The sequence below is a fragment of the Carettochelys insculpta genome, chromosome 18 (genome assembly GCF_033958435.1).
Source record: "Carettochelys insculpta isolate YL-2023 chromosome 18, ASM3395843v1, whole genome shotgun sequence".
Lineage (NCBI taxonomy): Eukaryota > Metazoa > Chordata > Testudines > Carettochelyidae > Carettochelys > Carettochelys insculpta.
The window spans coordinates 5,562,707-5,576,693 of NC_134154.1; the positions used below are offsets into that span (position 1 = coordinate 5,562,707).

General features: G+C 51.1%; 1 protein-coding gene across 1 annotated transcript in view; it reads right to left on the minus strand.

Annotated features, from left to right (window-relative positions):
- Positions 1 to 13,987, minus strand: part of SRRM4 (serine/arginine repetitive matrix 4) — a 118,464-nt gene that overhangs the window by 40,020 nt on the left and 64,457 nt on the right. Inside the window, exon 2 of the mRNA XM_075012847.1 lies at positions 3,085 to 3,228. Coding sequence (XP_074868948.1) covers positions 3,085 to 3,228 — 144 coding nt within the window. The remainder of the gene's footprint in view (positions 1 to 3,084; positions 3,229 to 13,987) is intronic.

The following is a 13,987-nucleotide window of genomic DNA, read 5'->3' on the forward strand; positions in this document are numbered from 1 at the left end:
GGGGGTGCTCTGTGCTCAAGGGAGGGTCATGGCCTCAGGCAGATGGTGTGGGGCTGGGGCAGACAGTCCTCAGAGCTGCCTGGAGTGGTGCTCTGGTGGCAATTCAAAAAACCTGGGGCTCCCTCCCCTTTTCATTTGCCAGAGTCGAGGTAAGTGCCCCCTCCACCCCCCATCAACAGGCCTGACCCCAGCTGTTCCCTTTTCCTCAACTTCAATGTAGATTCAAAGATGTGAAGGTCAGAAGGGACCATTGCACCAGCTTGTCCGACTCCCTGCTCAACCCAGGCCAGATACTTTCATTCGCCCTCTTGGTTAAAAGCTGATCTTGCTCTCTCCTCCCCACCATGAAGATTTTCAGAAGCTCAGACTCAGAGATTGTCCATCAAAGCCTCCCCGCAAATGGTCTTCCAGTGCAGAGAAAGCCCCTCATGTGTCATGGCATGAGCTGACCCCTAACTCCCCGGGGTTAGGAACCAGCACCCACTGGGGGCATTATTCCATAATGGCCTCTGTTTCCTCTGAAACGTCTAGCACTGGCCATGGCTGGAGACATGATGCTGAGCTAGCCGAACCTGGACTCCAACCTGCTCTGGCCTTTCTCACATTCGCCAAAGCTCCCTAGAAATTCAGCTCCCCCATTTGATATCCCTCTCCCTGCACACTCTTTCAGAGCCCCTTGCCTCATCAGGCCCTGGTCTCTCTTCACACTGCGGGCCTGCTGACAATGGCTTCTCAACCAAGGAGCCCTCTTCCTTCACAAGCTGGGCTTTGCTGTGGCTTTCCAAGCCCAGACAGTGCTCACGCCGCCCTCAGGGTCATAAGGCACAAATCACCACCATCCAAAGCAGCAGGCCCAGTCAGAGGCTGTTTGCTGGGATCTGGGCAGGTCACTCCCCAGATCCATGGGACAGACCCAAGTGGTGGGAAGTTGCAGGCATCTCAGCTGCTCTGGTAAGTGGCTTCTGGTTTTATGCCTACACTGGCAAAACTGCAGGCCCATGGCCGGACGAATGTGGGAAAGAAGGTTGTTGAAGTTCTGAGAGAAGACCTGTCCACCAAGGTCTGCCCTTTGTATCAGAGCATCCTGCCCAGCTCAGGTGCTCAGAGAGCTCTGTCTACTGAATCAGCAAAGCTGCCCCCTGCCAGGTCTCAGTTCTGCCCCGACATCTCCCTGCCCCATAGCAATCCACACATGGCAACATGATTTTACCACAGACCAAGATGGCAGCTTCTCAGCCTGCTTCTGTAATGGATATGGCACAAGCCTCACCAGCTAGGCCAAGTCTTGTCAAACACCAAAAGAGAGTTCATCTTTCAGGACATGGGCCACTGATTGGCTGGGTACAACAGTCTGAAAGAACCAATGTTTTTTCCTGGATTGGCAACTCCCATGTGTCTTCACTGGAACATGTGGCTCTGGGGAGGAATGGGAATCATGAACTCAGCAGAAAAGCAAGCAAAAAAAAAGAAACAGCCCAATGACAGCTGCTTTGGGGACAGGCTCCAGGAGGGGTTGTCTGCTTCCCGAACATCAGCTCTGCCAGGGAAGGGAGAGGGAATCTGAGCAGGAAAAAAATTAAGAGCCACCCATTACAAACCTGTAATATCTGGGCAATCTTAGGGTCCCCTCAAAATCTCTGGACTGGTCTTTCGTCATGAGAAACTAACACGCTGGTGAGGGAAGAAGGCACAAAAAGTTTAAGTGACATGTCTTAGGTCACCCAATGAACGGGTAGCAGAGCTGGGAACTGATCCCTGAGACTTCAGTTCAGTGTTTCAATCACAAACCGTTCACCCCCTCCCCTTCCGTGACTTTCCATGTGTCTTCATAACCTGATTTCAGTAGTGGCTGTGTCTGCTCCGCAGCTCTGAAAATGCAGCTATTCAGCTCTCAACCCTTTCCACTGCCTTCTGACAGCTTATCCAGACGCTTTTCAGTTCCAGCACTTCCAGGGCCCACGGGGAAGCTGCTAGCCTCCTCCTCAGGCAGCCTCTTGTGGAGCCAGTCCTGGGTTCTGCAGATAACGTCTTTTGTCTTTGATGTAGAAACTTTCTCCCTAAATTCATTCGTCTTGAATTGTTTCTCTCTGATTGTCATCAAAGTAATTAACATACACTTTAGATTATTGCACTGGTTAGCTCGAAATCTGAAGGTACAAAATATGCTCTCTCTCTCTCACCGTCTCTAGTAGCTTTACGCAGATGGATAGGCTCTAATCCCGGTGACGAATTAACAAGCAGGGCTCGGAAAGGCTGCTCACAACATTTATCAACTTGATTCATTTTTCCCCTCTCAAGTCACCACAAGTTACAGAAGCACGATAAGAACCCGCTGCCCTAACAAGCCCAGCATTGACCTGTGATCTGTTCGTCGGTGGAAGGGACTCGGTTATGGTGAGTCTTGACGGATAGCAGCTCCACCATCTGAGCTGCTGACAGGGGGCTGCCTTCAACCCCCTGTGAAATCCAGTTTGAAAGGGTGGCCACCCACTGCTTAGACCACATTCTTCGGGTTGCCAGTTTCGGTTGGGTATGTTCTTGGAGGCTCAACACACGATAGGACAGCTAATTAAGGATTAATCTTTTATTCCTGGAGACTCCAAGACAATCTAGATGGGCTAATCTAGATTAAGTGCCCACTGCAGGGAGCCCTTTTGGAAGCAAGGGCCCATGGCAGCTGCAGTGCCTGAGGGGACGGAGGGGCAGTGCACCGGCACTGCAGAAACCCTGCTGCCACGAAAGTACAAATGACGCTCGGCAGAGAGCAGGGCGTGAGGAACCTACGTGCATTAGTGGAACTGAGCTATGAAATGCCTACGCCTCAGCAGAAGGTGTGGAACCATCGCTCTCAGAGCAATGTGGGGAGCCAGGTCACCGGGGAAGCGCTGCCAGGAAAGTTAATGGAGGGACTCCACCGTCAGAGGCTCTCACAGGCTGTTAAATAGCGACTGTGGCAACGTGGGAGTCCCTGCAGGCCCATATTTGTGGGGATCCTACTGGCAGGCTAGGAAGATGGCATGAGGAGGGGTGTTCGTAGCTTTTAGCCAGTGCTCTCAGGCAGGGCCCTGGCAGCCAGGATCTTACCCGCGGGATCTATCGTGGACATACGGTCTGCTCTCCTTTCCTTTCACGCAGCCATTGGTGTTGGAGGCCTCCAGAGCTGCATTTCCGCCTGGCTTTTCCAAGTGTCTCTCCTCTGCTGGGCATGACGGGCAGCTTGGCGTCTCACTGCCGGACGACAGAGCAGAGAAACAAAGCAATGAGGGGAGGTCACCTGGTCTGAATAACTGCAGCTGCTCTTGTCTGTAGGGTTCAGACATCCCCTCCCGCCAAGGCCAGGGTGCCCGGTGTTCAGCACTGTTCAAACAACGAGTAAGCGAGAACCCCTGCCCCAGAGGGCTCACAGTCAAAAGGGTCCAGCCGAAGGTGGGCAACAGAAACGAAGCGTCTCATTTAACAGGTGGGGAACTGAGGCTCAGCACGAGGAAGTGAGCTGCTCCCAAGCTCTGGCCGCAAGATGGGGTGAGAGGGTTGAAAGCAGGGCTCTGTGGAAAGAGGCTGGTAAAGGCTCGGGGTGGATTGGTGTTTTGGACGTATTCATTTGCACGTAGAGCCTGGGGTGGCAGCACTGGGCAGTGGAGGGGGCTCGCACCCCGCCAATGGAAGCGCAGGGTGTGGGGTGGCTCTACATTTCTGCCTTTGCCCCTGTCCTTCCCCCGGTTTCTCTCAGGGGTGGGAACAGGTCCCAGAATGGAACAAGCAGCCATGGTGACACAGAACTTCAGGCCAGCTGCCAAGGCACAGGTTGGACCCAGCGCAGTGCAACTTTCCAGCCGCCATGGGCCCGAAGGGAGATCTCTGAGCCAGAGTCGGGGGAGGATGGGACGGAGCATTAGCCAAAGAGGAGGGTGAGCTGCACAGAGGGCCCTGCCACAGAGGAGCTGATATAGGAGAAGCAGTAGGAACTACTAGGTTGCCACTTCCTAGCCCGGCAACGACCGTCCCCACCAACCTCAATAGCTCCTCTTTCACAGCGAGCGTCTCCCTCCTGCCTAAAGCTCTGGATGGGAGAAATAACGGCCAGAGGACTGGGAGGAGACAGCTCCGGGTTTACACCCAGCTGTCAGAGCACCCTCACCTCCCCTTAAAGCAGTGAGGGGCTTGGTGGAGAGAATCAGTTCCCAGTCACGTGTATGTCACAGCATCCAGCATTCAAACCAGACTCGAGAAAACACTGCTCCGAAGTCTGGCTCCTGCATGGCGCAGACACGTTTCCATCCGCTTTCACGCAAGCGCAGCTACAAGAGCACAAGAGACCCAGGCTGGGAGACTTCAGCCTGACGACGGCTCATTGACCAGGTCAAACAGGAGGGAAACCAGCTGGTGGGAGATGGGAAAAGCAGGTCCAAACAGTGACATTCTCTAATGCAGGAGCCACCCAAACCCTCAGTGATACGAAGCACGATCCCACCAGGCAGGCTGTGCATCCTCCCGCCAGTGGTTCTTGGCCCTGGGTGCAGGGCGAAGCTGGTGCTTGGGGAGGCAAGCTCCCTAGCCTGTGGCCCCACCCCGTTTCACCCAGACCCCCGCCCCCTCCCCACTGTCATCTTCATTTTGAAGACCCACCAAATCCCTGGACCCAAATAGAGCAAATGACATTTGGAACAAAAGCACTCTGCTAAAATTCCTTTCTAACGGAGCACGTTTCCACTGCATGCCAGACTGGGAAGACTGGACATCCACAAGGTACTTAATTAAAAGCACTAAACTGGGGAGTAAAAATGTTAGTCACAGATTTTTTGATATAACCTGAAGTTTGCCCGAGATTTATTTGCAAAATCTTTGTAGCAAGGGCATATCAGCTATCCTGCTGAAGACAACATTAAATATTAGGAAATACATCATGCAGCGCTTCTCTCTTTTACATTTCTTCATCAGCATTTCTTAGCTAATTTTACATTTTAAATATACTCTTAAGCTTAATCATTCCAGAGTAGCACCTGTTTAACCTCGCTGAAACAAAGACATCCTTTGAAATTAATCAGAGCAGTTTAGTGTGTTGATAACAAAGTTAATTGCTTTTGTAAAAGGGGAACACTAATTTATTTGTGTGATTTTCATAACAGCACAATTTATGAAATTTCACTATATGCTTACGTTAAAAATGTTTCCAAACATTTTAGGCATATTCAAAGCATTTGTCTATCTTAAACTAAGGTTAACTCTTTCTGGCAGTGAATAGGATTGGTACATGCTGTTACATTGTTTCATTGCCACTTAATGGCTCTTTCACTGGTTCGGTGTTATGCTACAGGTCTGGATAGCTGGAAGTTTTCACTTTTAAGTTAACAGGTCCATTTTGGGGGTAGTCTCGCTAGTCTTGCAAGCTGCAACAACCTGCTTTGGGAGCCTTCAGGAACATTCAGAATATGGATAGAAGGGGAGAAATTGAGCTCTAAGATTCAAGGGAGGCATTGCCTTCCCTTGCCTCATACACCCGCCATTCATGCTTCTGGCTCCAAGTTCTGCTGGCCAATCTTTGGCACTACACTACTTATGTTCCCACTCCTGAAGCCAGCACCATCCTTGTGCAGTGTTACAGAAGGGCTTGGCTGGCACCCCCTCCAACCCACCCAGCTGGCACGTCTGAGGGCAGCAATGTGGCCAACGCAGTCCCCTGGCACTGGCAGACCCAAAGAAGCTCCCCGAAGGCAACAGGACACAACAATAAGGAAGAGGCAGGAAAGAGAGAGTCTGGGATGTGATGCTATCATGAGCACCTGCACTGGATGGCCTTTGCTAAAATGTCATCACCATTGACGCCTCATTCCAGGCCCAAATTCCCATTTAACCTTCCAGGCAGGGGCCGTGCTTGTTCCGCAGAGCTGCCTTCCAGGATGCAAAGGAGAACCTGACCCAAGTTCCCTTAAGTTATGAGTGGTCCCCGCAATTTCAAGAGGCTTTCGACCAGCCCATGAGGTGGCAGTGGTGTAAAAGGCCGTCTGGGGCACTGGGCGGATGGAGGGTTGGCTCGGGGGCAATTCAGCAACCACTGAAAATATAACTGTGATGCCAGCTCTCGCCCAGGCTGCAGGCAGGAGCTCTGAACTGACAACCTCATCGTTGGAGAGTGATGGTATTGATGAATTCTAGTATCGGGGAAGACAGGACTTGCCAAACAGGGGTAGACACAGAGCCCATCTAGCCTGGTGTCCTGTCTCTGACAGCAACCAGCACCAGATGCTCCAGAGAAAGGTGTAAAAACACTACAGTAACAGATGGGGGATAATCTGGCCAGGTCTGATCCTGATCTCAGCATCTCTGTAACTGGGTCTGCCTCCATGTTTTCAGGCCTCCTCTGTGGGGAGAAGAGTCTGAGTGTGCTGAGAAACTGAACCTAGGAAGGAGAATACTCCACACAAAATCTCTGTGCTCTCCTGGAAAGGCCTCGATGTGAAACCCCGATGGACGACTCATGAGCTGAATGCCGCAGGCACCCTTCCTGGGACGGGACCAGCAATGGTGTCTGGCACAGGCTGGCCTTCAGATTTACTAATCTCTTTGCAATAGAACTCTATGTCTCTTCCTAACATCATCATTTTTCAAACTAGCAGTGAAGATACATGGATCACAGCTAGATTTGCTCAAAATAATTAGCGCGTGACCTTTCCGGAACCCCTTTAAAAACATGCTGCCTGCTTGTTCAGGCTCAATCATTGGGATCAGTTAAAATGCTTCCATAATTTGGTGACCTGTGGAAACCCTCTCTGGATGGATTAGTTATCCGACAAAACATGCGGGAGAACTCACTGCTGGTTTTACATCCCAACAGACTACACTGGGCAGGCTCCAGTTGTACGTGAGGCTTATGCAAACTAAGGAAGTGACGTTAAATCATTGTCTAGGCCCATCATTGTGCAGGAACTGTTCTTCAGGGCACTGTCAACACAAAAGGGTCTCCAGCTAGCCTGACCCCTTAAGACAATACATATTGTGGTTGCTCAGTTGTGAGGAATCTGGAGCTTCTTTTCTCAGAAATCTTAGGAATGAACTCCAGTTTAGACTAATAGGATGTTTTTGATTGAATCCAGGGGTTAATTCTTACTTGGCCTTGAGAACAACCAAGGACTACTATCCTGGGACAAGCAATGCAATATTTCCTCTGGGCTTGGCTGTAATTATTGATAGAAATAATTATCCTCCAATCCTATCAAAGGCTGGCTTAATTTCAACTAAACTTTCCCTTCTGATGAACACTGAGTATTCTCTAAAGCACTAAACTGACTGGTAATCCCTTTGGATTAAGCTCCGAAGAGGTCAATTGAATTTTTTTGGAGTGTGGGGGTGATTTGTTAGCCTTTCAGGCCTGTGATGTAAAAGCAGGTGCAATTTAACATGAAAGCTTAATCTTACTGGACAGGAATATCACAAGACTTCTCCCCTTCTGACACACAAAATCTAGGAGAAAACACCACGCAGCCAACCATCAAAGATGCTGCTACAGTCACACAGCCGTCAAGGGACAACAGGGAATAAGAAGAGACGACTGATGACCGCACTCTTCCCCGAACTGCAGGTGGGATCGTGTGGCTTGGTCGTAACAAGAAGAGGAGAACATGATCATACATGTCTCACACCGATAAGTAATGCAGGGTCTTTTGCTTGTTGCATTAGGCACATTCACATACACCAGCCAGGGTTTTATTTGGATGTTAGGAGCAGGTACCATGCAAACCAGTTTGTAGTGTGGTACAGTGGCCAACCTTCCCTGTTTGAGGGTGAGGGACCATGTCAGGAAGCCTCATTTGCATAGTGGGCTTTTCCTGCCAGTGCTGGGTGCGGCAGGAGCCATCAAAGCCCTCTGACTCAGTAATAGGCCCCAGTTACTGTGCTCCCAGCTATGACATGCACTGATCGCCTCATGGACTGTGGCCAGAGAACCGGAGTTAGCCCAGGTCTCGTGGGGGAGGGAGCGGTTATTTGGGTTTTAAGCCACATTAGCGATCTGATCCTGCAGAGTGCTGAGCACGCCTCTGCCATGGTGGTTTCCTGAAACACCACTGAACATCACTGGGAACTGAGGGCACTCAGCACCTTACGGGACTGGGTTATTTTTGTATTTCTGACCCTAGACTCCTGCCAGGTAACAGAACATCCAGGTCTGGTTGGTTCCCCTTGTCTGCCTGCCTGGCTTGATCCCTATTCTGTGATCACACCTGTCCTTCTCAGGTACAGCCATGAAATGAGTGGGCAAAATGGCCCTGCACCCGTCCTCCAGTAACATGTTCAGCCTCCAACCACACAAGGAGTAACACCGGCACCTCCGACGTCATTGCTAAACCGCGTCTCTTAAATGCCTTAGTAGCACAGAGTAGAGCCTGTTAACTTGCTAGCAGCAACTTCTGTGACGTTTTGGGATGGAGGTTTCTCTATGGCCATTTGGCTGTTTTTCTCCCTGAATGCGCAAAACAATCTATTAACTCTACAGAAACCAGTGCTCATTGCGTAGTCTCGGTTCGTTGGTTCGCCCCGCAGTCACTTGCATACAGCCACCGACTGATTTCGCCCCTGCTGCCCACCGAAACAAAATGTCCAACGTGACGTCTTCTACCTCTGAAAGTCCCACAGCTTATGCAGAACCCCCAAAGTTCTGCTTTGTACTGAATTTTCGGCTTTGAAATGTGCAACATTCTCCGGCTTTTCCTACGGGTGCGTATCTTTAGCAGAACAAAACACTGCGTTTGAAGCAGGCGTGCCAATATTTTGCACAACCAGAACCCTCAGAACAAAGGAACGGCAGGGAAAGCAACATGCTGGGCCAGGCAGTTCAGTGCTAACGCTGTAGGAATGAGAGCTAGAACAGCTAAATCAACATGGCTGATGTTGAGTTCAGCCATTAAAGACGAAACTCCAGCCCAAGTTTTCCAGGTGACCTGGCGGAGCTCCAAAGGCCAATGAAGCATATGTCAAAACAAAAAGCCAAGTAGGCTCTTGCAACATGAGTTGCCATGGCGCTGGGTGCACCCTGAATGAGTTGGATTGACATGCGCCAGCCATGCAAGCAGTACATATGGGAAAGGATCGAGACTGAGAGATGCTGATGAGAACAGTTCGTAGACAGAAGTAACCATAGACTCCTACAGCTACTGGGCTGCATGAACATGGTGTTCTACAAGCCCTTAGCTTTGGGTTTAGGGCCCGGCTGTGGTCTGCAATATTTTTTCCTGGCTGCATTCCCCAGCGGATGGGACCACTCCAGCCCTTCAGGTCCCTACTGTCCATGTCCATCCTGCAGTGAGTGGGTGGTGCTTGGTGCTGCCGGGAGGGCAGGGAACTGGATCTGACAACCTCTTGAGGTCCCTCCCATTCTAGTAGTCTATGATTCTATGACTGATAGCTCCTCCACCCCCCTTACTGACCACCTGGTAGCTTCTGTCCCTCCGTTGCTGTCTCTCGGTGGGATGCCAAACGAGCTGAGCTGCTGCACCTTGGAGGAGAAACACACGTCTTCCTTGGGGTGACCGGGGCATTAGCCAGTTCCACCAAAGCAGCACTTCCTAAATGCCGGCGAGAGCTTGAGCTCCTGAATGAAACGGCAGCATGTTGATCCAGATGAGCACCTTTCCGCTCTCCTCTACTGTGGTGCATAGCTACTTTTTAAAAGCCAGACCCATTACCCTGGGACTGTGGCTTTATTGAAGCATTTTATCTTCATTAGGGTGTCAGCCAGCCTCGCTTGTTTTGTACATGCACCGCTGCCCACGCCAGCTCCCTGATGGGCTTTCATAACTGGGACTCGTTCGAGTACCTCCATGCCATCAGCCCTGGTGCGCCATGGCCTCCTGCACACCGCGCTGCAGGAGGAAGAGCCCTGGTGCAAGCACAGACGAAACCTGCTATTGGAGACAGACAATTCAACAGCCTCCAGGGTCAGCACAGTCCAGCTAACTGCACTGCAGCGACAGCTGGGCTCCAGCCATGGACAGAAAAAGCCAGCCAGGTGGTACAGCCACGCTCCTCAGTGAAATCCTTGATGGAACCTTCCTGCGGATGGAAGTTACAGTTCAGCATGGGGGTGGAGGGAATCACTGACAGGCTCAGGGAGGCTAGACAGACTCTGACACTGTGTCATTGAACGTAGGCTCAGCTGTTCCCACCGTACCCAGCAGCGGCGAGAGCAGCTAACAGCAGGCCAGGCATTCCCAGGGAGAGCTGAACTTCAGCCAGGTGTGGCTGGGTGGGTTGGTGCTGTCCCTTCATTGGAGGCCTTGTTTATATGTACAGTTGCACCCGTCCATTTAACTTTAAAAGTTCAACTCCCTATTTCATCATAAATCAGTACGCACCGGCTGAAAACCGGCATGACGGTGTCCATAAGAACACATGAATGGCCACACTGGGTTAGACCAAAGGTCCACCTAGCCCAGCATTCTGTCCTTCAAAGGAGGCCAAAGCCAGATGCCTCAGAGGGAGTGACCACAACAGGTAATCACCAAAGCGATCCCTCTCCTGTCCTCCATTTTTCAGCCTCTGACAAACAGAGGCCAGGGACACCATTCCTACCCAGCCTGCCTAACAGCCAGGGAGGGACCTAACCTCCATGAATGCATCGAGCTCTTTTTTTGAACCCTGTTGAAGTCCTGCTCTTCACAACCTCCTCTGGCGAGGCGTTCCACAGGCCGACCGTGCGCTGGATGTAGAACTTCCTTTTGTTAGTTTCAAACCTGCTGCCCATTAATTTCATTTGGCGTACCCTAGTCCTTTTGTTATGGGAACAAGTAAATAACTTTTCCTTCGTCACTTTTTCCACACCAGTCATGATTTTATAGACCTCTATCATATTCCCCCCTTAGTCTCCTTTTGTCTATGACAGGAGGTTGCCTCCTCTTAACTAAGGCAGCATAAGATCACATCTTTCATGAGCCTGATGCAGATCTGAACACCACAATGCTGAGGGCTCGATGGGCAGAACGGGGCCCTCGGCTCCAGTGGATGCCCATGGGAGCTCCAGTTGCTAACCCTCTGCATCAGGCCCCTGAGTCCTTCATTCACACAGAGGGCGTGGAGGCTCTGGCTGAAGCCCACCTTGGCAAGTTGCATCTGTTGTGTAAATCCAGAAGGTTTCTACAGTTACACTTGCTTTGGCTCACACAAGGGAACTGAATCTGGCCCTCTGAGCCTAGTCTTTGCTGGGTATTTATTGACACCTGGCCTGGTGGGGTTCCTCCAGTCCATATGGAGAAAACCAGGGGCTAGGGCTGGAGGACCGGCTTGCACAGGTGTTGTCTTGCAGCACAGGTCAACAGAGAGAGCAGAGGACAACTTGGCTAGTTCGTACCAGCTGCGGCCAGGTCTCCCTTGCACTGAAGCGGAAGGGCTGGATTTCCGGGGAAGCGGGTGAGGCCACGGCTCATTGCAGATTGTTTTCCTCCCTTGGAGCTGCTGCTCCACACCTTAGAGCTGCAGGGTCTGGTCTGCTCCCCACATTTGATTTGCTTTGCGGCATGGATGATGCTACGGCTATTACAAACACAGGGGCTGATTTTACAGGGCTCACGCTGAGGAGCTCCGAGACCACACGCTCCCTAACATTGGGATGGCGCTGGTGAGATCGAGAATGGGCTGCAAAATTGGATCCTCGTGCGCTCCGTCAGTTTCCGTGGGCTCCTTTGTCCTGAGTCCGGGAACAGAAGAGGGGATCTTACTTTCACTTGCCCTAAGGCCTGTTTACACCCAGTGATGTCGAGCGGCCTCAGTGTAAATGAGAGCCAGGCCCAAATTGACTGCCGGGGTTTGCGGTGTCGAGAGCTGAAGCGCTCAGTAAGGACGGCCATTAAATCCCTGCTTCACTCCCCCAGGGAGTAGTGCTCAGAGCAGCAGCCATGGGACATGTACCCAGGCCCTGCTGCAGCTGATCACAGGTAATGCAGACATGGCCAGGTGCGTTCCTGTGCACTTCAGAGCGGTCTTCTCCGAGCACCGCAGTGATATCATCCCCCTGAGTAAACAGCACCCCTGGAGCTCTTGCTCTGTATGTGATGTCCCAGCACATTGGCGCTGCCAGCTGCTTTAGCTCACCGACGGGCAAGCGTAGAGAACTGCAGTCGCATTTCCCCCGGGAGGGCTAGGCGTTTGCATGCCTCAGGCTAAATCGAGTTCCTCGGGGTCTCTCTGGAGCAGGGGCTGTTTCCTGCTGCAAGGACTCATCAATCATCCTTTCTCACTGCAGTAGCTTTGCTCCTGGGCGCTGAGTGACACTGACTTTCAGGTGACCTTTCAGCCCCTGGGTCTTTTCGCCCTCCAGCTCCAGAGGCATCTGCCTTTTTCGCTGCAGGAGGGCTCAGGACCAACTAACTGCAAGTTGGGCAACTCCTTCTGCCCCTCACCAAAGCTCGGCTTTGCCTTCCACCGGCTTTGTGAGCACCAGCAGGAAGGCAAGAGACAGGGACAAGGGGATAACTGGCACACAAGAGCGGGGGAGACGCAGGACACTAATAAAGCCCTCACAGTCCTGAGCAGCAGGGCACTGCACCTCTGCATTTCAGCCAATGCCAACGGAGCAGAAGAACGGCCACTCTGGGTCAAACCAATGGCCCATCTAGCCCAGTATCCTGTCTTCTGACAGCAGCCAGCACCAGGTGCCCCAGAGGGAATGAACAGACCAGGGCACTGTCATGTGATTTCTGGCAAACAGAGACTAGGGCCACTTCAGAGCACAGGACTGCATCCCTGCCTGGTTCTCCGTGACCTTCTCTACTTCTCTTCTGACCCCTGTTCTCATCTTGGGCTGACGACATGCTCAGAGTTCCCCAGTTTGCCTGTGTGTTGGGTGAAGGAAGACTTCCTCTGGTTTGTTTTAAACCTGCTGCCTGTTAAAACAGGCCCTTGTGATCACTCTTGGGAAGCTGTTGCCGATGGCAGTGATGCTCACCAGTCCCGGGCAGGAACCATTTTAAAGCCCTGCTCAGTGTGTACCATAAACGAACTTTTCTACTTTGCCCTTTTCGGCCACAAATCGTTTGATTGGTGGCATGTTCTCGCCCTCTCCTCTTTGCAGCTGCAGTGGCCTGCAGTGAAGGGATGCGGTGTGCTGCAGTCAATCAGAACACAGAATACTAAAAAGGTTAAAGCATTTATAAGGAGTTTATTATTAGTTTGGAATGTTTCACTGGGCATTACAATGATGATGGATGCCTCCTTCCAGCAATACCAACTATCACCCTGTCCCCTTCCTTAGCTGCTTTCTAAAGGACGTGAGGAAAGATCTGGGCAAGACGGGCAGCCCCCTAGAGGAACAGCTCAGGAAATCTCATCCTTCTGACTGTCCACTGATACTATAAAAAGAGCTGCGTTTCCCCTGATAAGGGTGGGTAGAAGAATGCCGGCTGATTAAATCAAGGGGGAAAAAATCAATTAAATTTAAATAGAGAGAGAGATTAAAAAGCAGGCACAAAGCTTTGTTAATTACAGCACCTAATCACTGGCTCAAAAACTAGTCACTTCTGTGCATTTCCTTTTGCACATGTGTATGTATGTCTAGGGCCAGAGCCCATAATGAGATGCCTATTACCCTACTTGATTAGTAATTGACTAGGGGACCTTGTCTGTTTCATGCGCAGAAATGATCTGCTATATTAGCCAAGGTTTTCAAGTGTTTGACGATCCTCCCCCGAACCCCATTCCCTAGGAAGAATGACACCAAAGAAACTCTTGCCTAACATTGTCGCTTATCATTTCCCCCTGGATGATGTGTTTATTGGATAGAGAAAAGTGAAAAAAGCTTATGGACACAATGTGATTAAATGTCCAATCTGCTTTCCTTTTCAGCTGCTGGAATTAGGTTATTGCAAACACATACACGCCGGAGAAAACAGCTAGAGTTGCAATCAGCGTCCAGCTGCCCAAAATATAAATTACTCACAACAGGAAACTCCCCCAGTTATTGTTCTCTCTAGGCTTCTTTGTGCAGTTTCAGCTTTTCTTTTTT